Source organism: Scomber scombrus, chromosome 21 (genome assembly GCF_963691925.1).
Source record: "Scomber scombrus chromosome 21, fScoSco1.1, whole genome shotgun sequence".
NCBI lineage: Eukaryota > Metazoa > Chordata > Actinopteri > Scombriformes > Scombridae > Scomber > Scomber scombrus.
This window is the reverse complement of record NC_084990.1, coordinates 19,927,135-19,942,366: the sequence shown is the minus strand read 5'-3', so window position 1 is coordinate 19,942,366 and position 15,232 is coordinate 19,927,135. Positions and strand designations below refer to the sequence as shown.

At 40.9% G+C, this 15,232-nt stretch overlaps 1 protein-coding gene across 1 annotated transcript in view; it reads left to right on the top strand.

The window, feature by feature from the left end:
* Positions 1 to 1,178: 1,178 nt before the first annotated feature.
* The window catches only part of LOC134003226 (glutamate receptor ionotropic, NMDA 2C-like), a 49,232-nt gene continuing 35,178 nt past the window's right edge, over positions 1,179 to 15,232 (top strand). The window contains exons 1-4 of the mRNA XM_062442361.1: positions 1,179 to 1,535; positions 3,780 to 3,878; positions 13,880 to 13,945; positions 14,766 to 14,954. Of these exons, the coding sequence (XP_062298345.1) occupies positions 1,179 to 1,535; positions 3,780 to 3,878; positions 13,880 to 13,945; positions 14,766 to 14,954 (711 nt within the window). The remainder of the gene's footprint in view (positions 1,536 to 3,779; positions 3,879 to 13,879; positions 13,946 to 14,765; positions 14,955 to 15,232) is intronic.

Here is a 15,232-nt window from a genome sequence, read left to right as displayed (position 1 = left end):
AGAAAACACACATTTAACTAGTAAAAAAGCAACTATACCCGATATTTTTATAATAAGAATGTATCTCGTAGTGACGAACCTAAAATGATCAGTGACTGCAGCTCTCCTCGGGGAGAGTGGGAGAGTGTTTTGGTTCACTCTCAGCACTCAAACAGTGTCATTTTCAGCTGCATCAGGTAGCTTTTGGCAGAGAAATAGCTCTAAAAAACTCACTGTACACTACCTGCTCAGAACCAAATGGCAAGGTCACACTTAGCAACTAGCTGGTGAACATAGTGGAGCAGCTTAAGAGCCAGATATTTCCCTCAGGATTGCTGGAGGTCAAACACAGAGCTAAAGGAGAGTGAATATTAGACTAACATGCAGGTGGTGGACAGAAACACGACTCCAAATGAATGATAATGTTGCTCTGTAACTGCTTGTGCTGTAAACTTGTGTTAAACCTGCCTTCACTCCGAGATTAGTGTGTGATCACCCTCATTAACATCCTCATCATCACTTTCACTGAATTTCAGTTTTGGCAACATTTGAAGAAGTAGTTAAATTCAAATGAAAGCTACCAAAACTGAAAACAGCAGCACCAGTGTGTTGCTTTTTGTATATTTATGGACTTCAGGATGTTACCTAAAAATATACATATTTCATCAGCAATTAGTGTTGCAGCTGTTTCACTTGTTGTATTTCTGTGGCAAGGTCACACCACGTGAGGAGGGAGGCCAGCTGAAGTTAATGTAATGTAATCCCAGTGGTGAGGGTCGACGACCTGTTTGGGTTGTGTGTGTGTGTGTGTGTGTGTGTGTGTGTGTGTGGGTGTGTGTATGCCCGCTGAATCAGAGATGTGTAGAGATGGGGAGGTGATTACAGTCATGACACTGGGGGTTGGATTATGGAGGATTACATGCATGCACATTTGCACACAGATACACAGTTTTACCTCATGATACCAGATTCTAAATACAGGGCTAATACTGTCATACAAAAGGGTCAGAGAGAGAGAGAGAGAGAGAGACAGACCAGGAGAGTGTAATAAGGGATGAATATTTACTGATGGATTATGAGGCATTATGTCAAAAACATCATAAAAGCAAAGCAGTTTGTATGTTTGACTGTTGCTCTTTTTCCTTCCTTCATCTGTCTCCCTCTTTCTTCGCCTCCTTTCCAGGCAGTAGGCTGCCATCATGGCCATACCCAGGGGATATCCTCCCTCCTCTCCTTGGCCTCCTCTCTTCCTCCTACTCCTCTTCCTCATGCTCCTCATCTCCTCCCCGCTGCCCCTGCATGCCCGGCCGCTCCTCATTCACCCGTCCATCAATGTTGCAGTGGTGTTCAGCGGCTCCAGCTACCAGAATGAGGTCAGAGGTCGTCTCAGTGGGGAAAACTTTGTCGACCTGCCCGTGGTGGTCAGCCCTGTGACTGTGCTGGTTAATGACACCAACCCCCGGGACCTGCTGACACGCCTCTGCGATACCATGGCAACAGAGAGGCTCCATGGCGTGGTGTTTGAGGATGATGTGGGCATGGGTGCCGGCGCTCAGGTAAAAATGATTTATGCATTTTTGAGTTTCCTGGTAAAACATCCTCTTCAGAGTCACGGTGTTCAGTCACCCACATCTAAAGCTGCACAAGGCAACATTTTTATGTTAAAAAAGCACCTGTCCTGTCGGTTTAAATCATAAAGAAGAACTAATTGAGATGCCAAGCATGTACTATCTTTGCTCAAATTAAATTATGGTGTTTGCATGCTTTCTGATCATAAAGAGGAAAAAAGTGACATTAAATCAAAAGAAAACTATAAATAGTCTCCTCAAGACCAGGGGAAGGAACGCTTTAAAGACATTTACTTAAGTAGAAGTAAAATGGATGCAATTTGTTATTTTCACCTCTGACTCCCATCAAATGATACGAAATTTAAGTCTGAAGAATGTTTAAAGTGCATGAGTTTTGTTTATGTCATCAGACCAGAACAAACTGGTCTTAAATTCAGCCACCTTAAAATGACTGCATACACTTTTTTCCCTGTTGGTTAAGTAGCACTAGCTGTTCTGGAGCTCTCGACTGTCTACTGATCCTGCTGGACAGATGGATTTTGCCCAGTTGTCATGGAATTGTACATGTTCCTTTTTTTTGGAGCACTCAACCCTTTGTAGGTCTGCTCAACCGTTTGGTAGAGGTCACTTTGTGTCATGATATCTGGTCAAAAACAAAATCTATTTAACCCAAACTTTTTGGGCAATCTTTACCGCTTGTATGAGGTATGTAATGCACAAAAAGACCATCATATTTAGTTATGGCTGCTAGATACAGGTTGTGCTAGTGTATAAAAGAAGAATAACACAATTCATTGACATGAGGAATCCTGCTGGACACATTTTTTAAGTTGAGTTTCATTTTTTCGAGTCTCTCACATGTTTAAAAAAAGTTTTGAACAAATGAAGTCAGAATGAGGTCTTTAGAGGTCTGTAAAACATAAAACTTTGGGTCAATGAGAGAAAAAAATCCATGTTTTATGTTGTCATGGCCTCAAAGAGGAAGGAAAAGCAAACCTACAAAGGGTTAAAAAGTTACCCTGTGGAGTTTTCTTGTAAATAAACAAAGAGTCTGTGTACACTCAGTGTTACCTATGTAAATGCATTAACCTGCATTTAAAGGTAGAGTCAGTGATTCTGGAGAAGGATTGTTCAATACACACTTTGTAAATTTCAGCAAATATCCTCTCGCAGTCCTCTAGCTTACCGTCCTTGATGTGCACTGAAAAAAACTCACAGACCGGGCTCTGTAAATGGGCATCTAAACAAAGTGGCTTGGACCGAGCCACGCAACACTATTCCAGCCAGTCAGTGGGTGTTTGTGCTCGAGCACATTACAGAGGGAAGTCATCAGAGCAGCTGTCTGTGTGAGGCCATGACAGTCTCCCATCTCCAGCACCTGTTGAATGGTGGGTGAGAGCTGGTGAACTGGAGAAAGAGAGAGGCTGTGGCCAATTCACATAGAAAGTGTTTTCTCACAGTACAGTCTCACAGCACTTCCATTTTATTAAATCACCAATCCACATTGAATCTGAAAGTCTCGCCGACACCCCTCATGTTTTTTATGCTCTGAGTTTATTTCTGTCATGTTTAGTGAAGCGTAATCTGAGCAGGCAGCTGTTTAAATCACATAAATATGCCGCTGTGTGTTTTGAAATTATTAACCGTATCAATGAATCAATAAATACAAACACTGTTGATTTCTTCCCGTGGAGCTGACATGCAAACTGTTTTGGTTCAGTAAATTTCCGCTGTCAGCCTGGTGAAGGCACTTTGTCCGGCTGCTGTCCTCTCAGCTCCCCAGGAGCTGCACCTGGCAGACGGCTGCTTCTGTGGACAGAGACGCTAAATGCAGGTCAAGTGAGAGGTGTGGAAGCTGCAGAGAGGTTTGAGAGTGTGGATGGACTGTTGTGCTCACATAAGATGATTTTTTTTACTGCTTGTGATACAGTGTTAGAGGAACAGAAGTGACTCTATGGCTGACACATCACTATGGATCCTGCTATATTCTCTTTTGGTCATTGCCTTGGCTATGCTCTCCATAAATTTGGGGGGTCTGCTTCTGAACAAGCATGAGGGGAAAGTTGTATTTGTTTGGGGGTTTGGTTCAAATACCAACGGTCTTTCTCCAGAATGACTGACTATACCTTTGAGGCATTTTTCATGAATTACAGCTTACCAAAAAAATTTATTGTTCTGTGAAATTTCCAACTTCCTTCATGCAATCATTGAATCTGTCTGTTTTGTCTTCAGGTTGCAGAAGTGGCACAGATCCTGGACTTCCTCTCCACTCAGACAGCTCTGCCAATCGTGGGCATCAGTGGCGGCTCTGCAGTTGTCATACCGTACAAGGTACTGTCATAATAATGAATCAATCACTCAGCATTGACGCATCATTACCCTGAAGCCCCTACTAGTCCTAGAGTAGTCTGCCTTCTTGCTGTACTGCTGCAATGACCCAAAAAATGTAACCTAGAAGTGTTAAAATAACATTACTCATATATAATGAGCAATTAACAAGGCAAGAAAAAGATTCAAGGAATGAGATGAACAAAAACCTGTAATGTAAACCCTGTACCCGCCCTTTGCAGACTCCTGTCTTAGTCAGAACTCTTCCACCACCGTCATTCAGCTTAAAACAACTTAAGTAGGTCAGAGCGGTGAAACCTACTTTGGCAAGCAACTGACTGCATGCAAATATTTGGATATGAGCAATACAGATGGGTGAATTATCAGTGATGACTACAGCCATCGACCCTCATCAGCTTCTCTAATCCCTGGCTGGGAAAAGTCTGAGTTGTGGGAAAGGAAATTTTGCGCGGGGAGACAAGTGCTACAGGCGATTTCTGCCTCAATCAATCATCCCAGCGCACTTGAAGAGCAGCAGGTTTTTCCTGCTATGATTTATCATGTATCTCATTGATGAATAGAGATGGAGGGCAGTGAGCTGTGTAGTTAGATTGTAAAGCCGAGATGGATGACATCAGACGGATTCGTAATCTATACTTTTTCTAGTTTTGGGTTGCAAAATGGCTCCATCCCTTCTTTCTCTCACGCTCCACGCGTTCCGCTCGTCTTCCCCGCCTTCCTTTAATCGCTTAACTGTCATCATCAACACCTTGTATTTATAGAAGCAACTCTCACACATAGAAACACACATGCAAATGAACACCCTCACATATGAGTGCATGCACAGATCCAAATGGGTGCATTCCTACACTTATACAGCACAAGAGGCATTCAAACTGAGCTGAGAAGTGTAGCTCTGTGGCTCCGAGTGCTGGATTTCACCCTCAGGCAACATTTTATAAACCATAGCATGTATTTATCAGCTTCCTGTTAATCAAAAGGTATGTGCAGATGTCACGGCATAGATGAGTATTAAACAGAAGGAGTTGTAGCTGCAGGAGGGTGATTGATTTGCTGTATTTTGATGGTGGAGCAGGAAAAGCAGAGCGAGTGAGTAAGAGTCGGAGAAAGGAGAAAGATGCTTCCATGAAGCTTGGCTGACAGCTGCCTGAAGGCAGTGTTTTACTGTCTCACAGATAAGTTTTCCTCTCCTCCAGTTTCATGAGTATAATAGATGTTCTTGTTTCCCCGCTCTTTTCTTTTCCTTTCCTCTTCCATCTTCTTGTGCTTTTTTTGCGGTATTTCCATCTCTGTCCACTTCTCCCCTTGTCTCATTTCACTTTGGCTTCTCTTCTTCTACAATTTCACCATTTTTCCCTCCATCACCTTTACTTCTTGACACATTTAACAGTTTTTTAGACACAGTTTTTTAGCTCCTTTGTGCACCGCTAGAAGCGAGAGGTCTGTGCTCACTTCTGCTCTCTCTGAGCTCCAGGACCCCATTAAACTGTTAATTAGACCCTTCAGGAGGTTAAAGCCCCCCACAGCTCTTATCATTCAACCCAAACACCACTACTTTTCCTCTTATTTTTCTATTTTGCTGCCTATTCTCATGTAACCTCCCTCTTCCCCTATCAGTCCCTGCTGAACCTTTAAATAGCATAGAGGTGTTTGTATTTACCCCAGATGTGCTTTTAATGCTCATCTCAGACAGTGCACAGTGTCTGAGCCTCTGAGCAAAGTTATCAACCATCTCTGGTTTGTGATTTGCTGGAAGCTGATCACGGCTGGATTAGTCTGGCTCATTTAACCCTTCTGTTTAACAGCGGCAAAAGACAAAGGCGCAGTTATCACACAGACAAGCCCAAAAGTGTTGAATGACAGTTCTCTATATAGCACAAAGAGTAATACACTCTCCTCTGAGGTCTGCTTGTCGAAGGCCTCATTCAGCCCTCCTCGTCACACTCCCCCTCAGACTCGTTCCATCTCTTACGCACTCCTTTGTTGTCAGCAAGGAGAAAAAAAAAAGCTTGTCAGAGGTGTCTGGTACAATGGGACAGGTGGATTGGACGAAGAAAGACATATGTGTGAGTGCATGATTCTCTTAAGGGATAAAAGAGCTCAATAGTGCTTGATTATCAATAGCCTGATGATGATGAATATCTTTGATGGCAGGTTTAAAAAGAAGCAGCAGCCGCCCGGGCCGCCTATTTATGGTTCCTGTCTCAGTGATCTCTCCATGGCAAACAACAAGGAAGGAGTGAATGAGACAAAGATGAAAAGATTGAAAGGAGGAGAGGAAGTGTGTCTTTTGTCAGACAGCACATGTATGAAGCAAAGGTGAAAAGGAGGAAATGAGAAAGCATGAAGAAGGGCTGTGAGAAGTGGCATAAAGACTATTCAATAGGGCCCGCAAGGGAAAGAGAAAAAGAACATTGTAACGTGTCTCTCGGAGGAGTTTATATTCAGACTTTTGAGTGCGTTTTCTCTTTTTGTGTGTGTTCTTTGCAGTCTGGCTGTGAGTCATTGCAGTGTGCTTGGTGATCATTAGAGGGTGCTGCATCCAGATGTTGAGTCATGGGAGTAGTAGAGCAGGAGATAACAGGGAGGAGAAGGAAAGGAGACAACAGGGAGGAGAAGGAAAGGAGACAAGGGAGGGTGAGAGAGGGGAGAACGTTGATACAAACAGGATGTCAGGGGTAGAAGAGAGGACCAAAAACTTTAGGGGAGATAACATGCATTTTGTGATATACTGTTATAATGTCAGATGTCGGTGTTAAACATGGTCAGAGGTAGACGTATGTAAAAATGCCCCCCTAACGCTTTTTACCTCTACTTCCTCCTTCTGATGACATTATATTGTTCTCATATGTATACAAATGGCCGTCTGTTGTGTAGTCTTTGACGCTAAGGTTGTTTGTATTGGCCACTCGCATATTTTGGATTTAATTCCAGCTCAAACGTGTAAAGATGTATTTGAGGCGTTTCCATTTTAAATAAAGATTAAGAAAAATAAATGAAATCGTAATTCAACTGTTTGTTTACGTAGACTTCAAAACCTAAAACTAACTAATCAGAACAAATTGGGTTTACTGGGAGGGGGCCTTAAAGAGGCAGTGGCTAAAACAGCCTGTTTCAGACAGAGGCTGAACTGAGAAGCCAGTATAAGATAAAAAAAACTGTAAATCAAGATATTTCGGTTGAGCCCCATAATAAGAACATAAACCTGGAAATGTTCATGATACGTCCACTGTGCAGTTTCTTTGGCACACATTTTCATTTTGATTATGTTTCATGTTTTATGTTTTTTCTAACTTGAGAAAACTATAAATATAGTGATTTTTTAATATTCAGATACACTGCATGGCTCAAAGTAGGTGGAAACACAAATATTATGCTCAGGGTTGACCACAGTTGTTGGGTGATAAGAGCTGGCTCGCCTTGCTGTTCCAATTTATCCCTAAAGGTGTTGGATGAGGTGAAGGTCAGGGCTCTTTCGGGGCCAGTCTTTAACAACAAACTGGGAAAAATGTTTCTGTATGGATGGTGCTTAGTGCAGGGTTGTGTTGTGTTTAAGGAAAAACTTAAAAAAAACTTAAACTGTTGAGTTACCTAATGAGATCAGCAGTGTCTAAATGTAAAAGTGCACTAAATTATGTGGACAGGAGGATCTTTGGATTACTTGCTTTTTACTAGTAGCAGAGTTGTAGAGAAAAGTATATAAAAGCTGTAAAGGATAAGTCTGGTGAGTCAGTCAAAAATAACAATAATCCTACTGACGAGTCTGTGTAGCGAAAGCCTGATATAGCTTATTCCTTTGTGCTGCTCCATTGTTGTCCAAAAACTATTAATAACACATCAATGAGTAACACTGTTGCGCTGTGTGACGTGCTCTTTCATTAACATGAGAACAGACACGCACACACACACGCACACACATGCACACACGCACACACACACAGACACAAACATTTACTCCTGTTTTTGTCACATTCGCCCAGGTATATTAGCAAGCATGTAGCAGGCCGAATTTGTATTAAAAAAGATTGAAGTACCAGTTTTAGAGAGGTTAGTATTAAGATTAAGACCGTCTTTATTGTCATTTCTCAGCACTCACATACACTAAAACAAAATGTATCCTCTGCATTTAACCCATCCCTTAAACTATGAGCAGTGAGCAGCTGTGGTTGCAGTGCCTGAGGACCAACTCTAGCTCGTTTGCCAGTGCCAGCAGTCAGGTGCACCAACAGGAGTATTAAACCTAACATACATGTCTTTGATGAGGTAAAACTTCTTCCCTAGTGGAATCAAAAGTGGAAGTCCAATAAATCTTGAGTTTTCCATGTGGCTGTGAAGTGAGATCATTCAAATTGGCAACGGTGACTTTGTGGTGCTGAGAAATTTCATCTACCTCCTACGCTCATACATACTCTTTCAAAACCCACTGAGCTATCTCAAAAATGCTTCATCACCAAGTTTCAGGGCTGAGTTTCTGAAAAGGTGATATTTTGGAGAAAAATTATTTTCACAGGACATATAAATGAGAGTAATTGCTTCTGTAAAACCAGTGTGTTTACTTGTTGGTAGTTGTTGAATAATGAGGGTGTAGTAAAACATAAAAAAAGATGTTCATTAACTAAAGAAAAACTATTACTCCTCACTGTTTTTTAGGGAATACATAGTGAATATTTGATCACTCACTAACCAGTTTTTGTTTATTATAGTTACCAACATCAAATCAGCGCGATCGTGGTTGTAGTCGATGATTAAGTCCGGAATAAACAAAGCCGACAGCTTTATGTGTTTGCCAGTAAACACGGACAAAAGTGTGCACATGATGGATTTTTGAGGCAAAGAAAACGTTGAGCAAGAGTATTCGAGCGTATAGCATCATTTATTACAATTTGAAGCTGTCAGTAGAAGATTATATTTTAGGAGTTACAGTCTCATTTCTTGCTGCAGTCTGAGGTCACACTCTGATATTGGACCGTAGTGATGCAATGAGCCAGACGTCTCTCATTGGATCACAGTTTAGTTTCTTTTTTGGGGGGTTTAGGGGTTTTTGTGGCCAGCCAGACTGACCCGCTTTCTCCGTTTGTTCTTCTACACTTCTGTCTGTACTCTGCACCCTCTCACTTCTGGCTCTCTTTTGGCCTCATGGTCCAGAAAACTAGACACTCCATAAACAGGTCATGAGAAGCCCAGAGCCGACACACAGTATTCCTGCTGGAAAATGTGTTTTATCGCTGGGAATGGAACTTCGTTAATAGCCAGGCCACCTCAGAGCATCACAGCATGGCCCAATAATTTCAGTAAGGCAGTCAGTGAAATTACTAACACTGTGGCATTAAGGTCTAAATTTATTAAGAAAGTAGATCTGTGGTGGCAATGTGTGTGCATTTAGCTTCTTATTTACCTTATCTAAGGCAGCAAACTCTAACTGTAAACATCTGATTAAAATAAAGTGCAGTTGAAGCTTTAAGTGATTTCACAGTTGATGGTCAAGTTAAAATTCAAGATTATGTAATTAACATAAACCACAACACCCTGTTCCCTGTTTGTTTGATCTTACAGTAATCTGATATTATGCCCATTAATAACTATTGCCTCCCTTTCCCTATAGTAATTGTTTTATACACTCATATTTGATTCATGTTTCTTTTCATCAACACAACGTTCCTTCTGGCTCACGTAAATCCCATTTGTATCATGTTTACGCTTGCAAATCTGACAGTTCGCAAATTGCGTGACGTTAGAAGAATACATAATCAACCTCTTGTTAACTTGTCCACCCATTATTTGTGAAATCCTCCTTTTTTAATGCATGTGCAATCAGTAACAGTCACTACATGACAACCCAAACTGTGAATCCAGCCTGCTGTGACTGTTTGATGAATTCATCACATTAAGGTTGATGATGTAACCATGGTTGAAAACTCATCAGTTAAGCACTTCTGCCAATGAAAAGAAGGCATGAAACATACACACGACAGAGCCCAAATATCTACTGAAGCAAACCTATGTTGACATGTGACAATTTGTTTGCACCCTATGAAAAGGTCTATTTATATTTAAAGGGTCAGTTCACCCAAATTGATGAGAAAAGGCACTTTTTTTTTTTTTTTTTTTTTTTTTTTACTTCAGAGGTACTACAGAGGTTGGCCCCATGCACTGACACACATAATTTGTTTTCTAATGAGTCTAAAAAAATCCTTGCAGGCCCCACTGAAAACTGTTGATATTGTGTTTTGAATTGTAATGTACAGTATGTTTTTTTTAATCATTTAGGTGAACTGATCCTTTAATTTTACGTGAGTAGCTTAGCTTTTATGTATCGGCTGGTTTCAGCACTAATGTACAACTCACACACTCACTGTAACCATAGTGCTGTCTGTAATCACATAATACAGATTAACCCCTCTATATATCCTTATAAAACTATTTATAGTGGGTTAAAAACCTCAAACATCTGGTGCAGGATGCTTTTTGGCTTGTCCATGTGTGCTTCACTGAACTGGTGTTTATCCAGCTCACTGTGTGCACTGCATGCTAGGAGTCATGGGTGTGAGACGGACACTGGTGGAACTTCACTGGTTTACTAGTAGCCTGTTACTCATCCCGTGAAAACAGTTGTTTAATGTCTCCTGTAGCTCTAGAGGATCTTGAATTGATCAGTTTTTGATCTCAGTTTGGGTTTGAAGACTTCAAATATTTAACAGAGAGCATTGAAGGATCAGTGCATTTAAAAAAGTTGCATTATTGGAAGTGTAAGATACAGTGTTGTTGTTTGACACATGGGGACTAATATCTGCTGTCTTATTTATGACTGTAAGTACTTTATATATTGCTGGCAGTGGCTTTGTGTGCAAAAACTCAATTTAAAAGTCCATCAGATGAATGTTGTGAAGTAGAAGTACAATAATTGCCTGTGATTCCATTCTTGAGATGGAAGCTTGCATATGTGCAGCCTTTAGAGAGTTTAGTGTGACAAATACATGTTGGATGTATTGGAGCACATATGTGTGTGAGTGTGTGACCTGCTTCTTGTTTGACCGGCACCCGTCTTTCCGCTGAGGGGAGGTACGGCACAGAGTTCTTCCCGTGGGAAGAGAGGAGTGTGTGAGCAACCGCCATGTCCACCTTCCTCCTGTCACATTACCATACGCTCCTGCAGTAGGACTGCTAATTACATCTGTGTGTGACAGCCACACTGCCAAGGCGGTGCGAACAAGACGGCTGGGAAGTGGAGGATGAAGGTGGGGGAGGGTGAACTTTGTCTTCTCATGTGAGTGCGTGTCTGTATGTGTGCGAGAGGGTGAGACACGGAAAAGAAGTTAATTTTTCGTTGTAATTTTTGCTTGATTTCACCGTGAAAAGGACACCGAATGTCTCTCAACACATTTGCTTCTGATTTTGTTTAATTTTTCACAATTTAACTACTAATTGGATAGTGATGCAACACTGATTGGCCCAAGGGAGGGGGTGTCATCACATTATTTGTTTGTTTTAATAGCTCAGACACAACTAATTGGATTTTAATGATACTTCTTCAAATGATTCATCTCACCTCTCCTCCGTCATATCAGCTGAAGTGGGACGCTACAGTTAACCAGGGCTGCCATTCAAGCGCCATTTTTTATTTATTCAGTGACAGCCTGACATGGTTGTGTACTGCTATTTTTATAGTTTTTCTGGTGCGTAGCCCAGTCAGTGGTCTAGTAGAGTTTCACCCTCTGGAGGTGAGACTCAAACAAGCCCAGTCTGAGATAAAACTGGTAATATGGAGTGAAGAAGAGCTTGGCTCTGATATTCCTGTGGAACTCCTCTGGCTCATAACTCTCTGGGGGCTTCGCGGAGCCTCTGAGCTGTGGGAGAATGAGAAGCAACAGTAAGGAGAGATGACAGTTAGTCACCTCTGAGACGATTCAGACTGAGAAAATCTGAGACCTGGTCCCAAATGGCACTTGACAGTTTAACAGTGTCTGCTCTCTTAAGTATGATATTTGCATACATGTGTGTCGCTGTACTTTGAGATTTCCCCGACTTGTAGGCCTATTTCCTCTCTCTAGTTTGTTTATGGTGATGCTGTACAAAAAATTGATAATATTACCCCAATATGTGCCCTCTTGCACCAGCTCCCTGTCTGTTATCAAATCAAATTCAGAGTATTACTACTTCTATTAAAACCCTGCATCATTTTGCACCTGCTTACATCACAGGTTTACTTGTGCACTGCAGAACTGTTGGTCCCCTTAGATCTCCAAACTCCAAAGTATTACAGAGTTTTGTCTAAAAATGGGACTGAGCCTAAAATGTCACATTGTAGACTCAATAAAACACATGTAAATATACATATTTGTGTGTCTATATGTCCAGTAAATAATGGTTTTGAGGATTTAAAGTCTACACTTGCGCTGGCCTACATTTAGTTGAAAAACAATATTTTCTTAGACGTATAATTGCTTTTTTGCAGACTGTTTTAAATGCATTTAAATGCTGTTGAAACATCATGATACCATATGTAACCTAGATCTTAAAAAACCCCATCCTATATCAACCAAATTTGACACAATTTTGTCACAGACATCCAGACATACAGTACTTGACCTGCAAATAACAAAATCAGTGCTTACTGATTATACACTTCATTCTCTTGTGTAAAACACTTTGTGACTATTATAATTAATTGGATCAGTAAGGTCATTTACATTCTCAAGTATTCCTTCTCTTCTCAACCTACCTTATCTGAATGATGTTTCAAGGACATAGGTGTTGTGAACTTTCCATCTTATCTGTTAACACACATGCACACGGAGAGTAGGTATGCAAATGTATGCCAACACACACACACACACACACACACACACACACACACACACACACACACACACACACACACACACACACACACACACACACACACACACACACACACACACACATACACACACACGCACACTTACACACACACACTTACACACACACACACACACACACACACACACTCTCTCACACACACACACACACACACAGATACAACATCGGACTGCCCCTTCTTGACAGAAAGAGAGCAGCAGGAGTGAGTGTTTGCAGTTCAGAGACACTTGTACCAGACTGAGACTGAATATAGACAATCAAAGCTCTGTTGTAAAATGCGAGCATCTGTAAAGGTACAAACTGCTAGATGAATATTCATGGTAACTCTTCCCTATAAGACACTCTGCATCTTTACTGCAGTTGGTTGCAAATGCATCTGTGACAGCTGTGTTACTCCCAGTAGAGCCAAGTTTTAATGCTTTATTGTTCATATGTTTGCTGTAAACTATTATGGTCTTTCAATTGCAGCTTTTTAGGACATTGTGGATATTTATGAAGATTTTTAAACATCTCATAAAGCTGATTCAAACACACCTCAATCCCCATTTTAGTCCTTTCTTTTTTCCTTTCATAAACTTAATTGGTTTTGGAAGGTTGTTACGCTCTCTTGCTTATGTGAACTTTAACAGGGGCGGTTTCACAAGTGATAGTAAGCCTATTTAACTTTTTACAGGATAAATGATCTACATGCACTACCCAACTAGTGGTAAAGTTTCATGAAAAATTCAAATGTTCCACAGCAGTAACAATGTTAAAGGTGCTTCTAAAATGAGGATCGGCAGACCAGTTAATTTGGACAGTGCGTGTCTGTTGTGACAGAAAGTTCAACACTGTACTTGAGTGTTCGTTTGGTGATTTTCTCGAGATATTTTACTTGAGTAAAGCTCTCACAGGCGAAGAATATTTCATGACCTGAGAACCCATGGAATACATTTCTGAAAGATATTCTAGGGCATAAAGGCAGCATGTAGACACCAATTAAAACCCTTGTGAGAGCAATTGTCCACCCTGCTGAAGTGTCTTTGAGCAAAACCAGCTCTGGAGATGCTGTTAGGTCATTCAAATTTCACCCCATGAAAGACAATCCATGCCTGCATCCTTAAATGAGAATCTTTTACTCTTCACAGACCGAGGGATCGTCCTTCCTGCAGATGGGAGCCTCTCTCGAGCAGCAGATCGTCTGCATGTTCAAGGTACAGAAATGTGGTTCAATGTTAACTGTCAATCAAGCCTCATTTTAAAGGGTACATGTTATGCAATTTCTGGTTTGCTGTTATTTATTTACTGCTATGATGACGGCTATCTATGTTAAACATGGTTAAAATTCCAAAAGTTGAGGTTAAAATATGTAGAAATGCTCCCTCCAAGTCAAAAGCCAGGGCTGCAACCTGCTGGCTCAGACATGTATGGATGTATTTGAGATGCTGATGTTTTTTATTAAAGAACGAGAATAAGTAGTGAAGTCCTTTGTTTTATGGTTTGTCGAAAGCTTCAGATATTTGGCCAATCACAACAGTGTGGCCTTAAAGAGATAGGAGCTAAAGCAGCGTGTCTTATGCAAAGATATTCCAGTAAAGCCCCAGAGTAAAAATACAGACCTGTAATAAAATTAGGAAATACAGCCTTTTACACCCTTAGTTTGTGCTACCAAACGGTTGGAGGGTAAAGCCTGTGACTGACACAGTCTGAGGCCTGGCAGACTGTTTAATACCATAATGGGATATACTGACAATTAGCGAAGGAATCCCATATTTAAGGTGAATTCTGGGACGATTACTACAAATGAATAAAGACTGATTCATGATGGATTGCACAAATTCCCACGAGATTAGAGAGTCTGACATAACTGATGTTTTGAGTCAACAGGATAATCTCAGTTATGTTTTTAAATCTGTGGTTTATCATCATCTAGCTGGAGCATGAGAGACAAATCTGGTAAATTGACCAGTATACCAGTGTGTTTTTTGAAAATCAGTTAAGGTTCAGGTTCATTTCTATATGTTTCTGTTTCAGCTCATGGAGGAATATGACTGGGGCGAGTTTGCGGTCATCACCAGCTTGCTGCCGGGCTACGACACTTTTGTGGATATAGTTCGGTCCTACACAGACACCTCCTACTTCTTGTGGAATTTACAGGACATCGTTTCAATGGAAATGTCTGTTGGGGCTAGCGAGGTGAAGACCAAGCGCATACTGGAGCAGGTAGGAAGAGATATGAGATGCCTGGATTGGGCTGCTTCAGATGTTTGTAAATCCATAACAAAGTCTATGTGTAAAGTTCTTCTTAAGTTCCAGTTTCAAACTTGTGATTTACTAAATTGGGCACTTTTGAGAGTGCTTTGGTAACTGTTTTTATAATCAATTAATTGTTTTGAGTCAATTTTATATAAAGAAAGTAATGTCAAATTATCTGAGTCCAGAAAATGTGAACATTGTCTGGTGTCTTTGGTTTCCTGTGACAGTAAACTGAATTAGACATC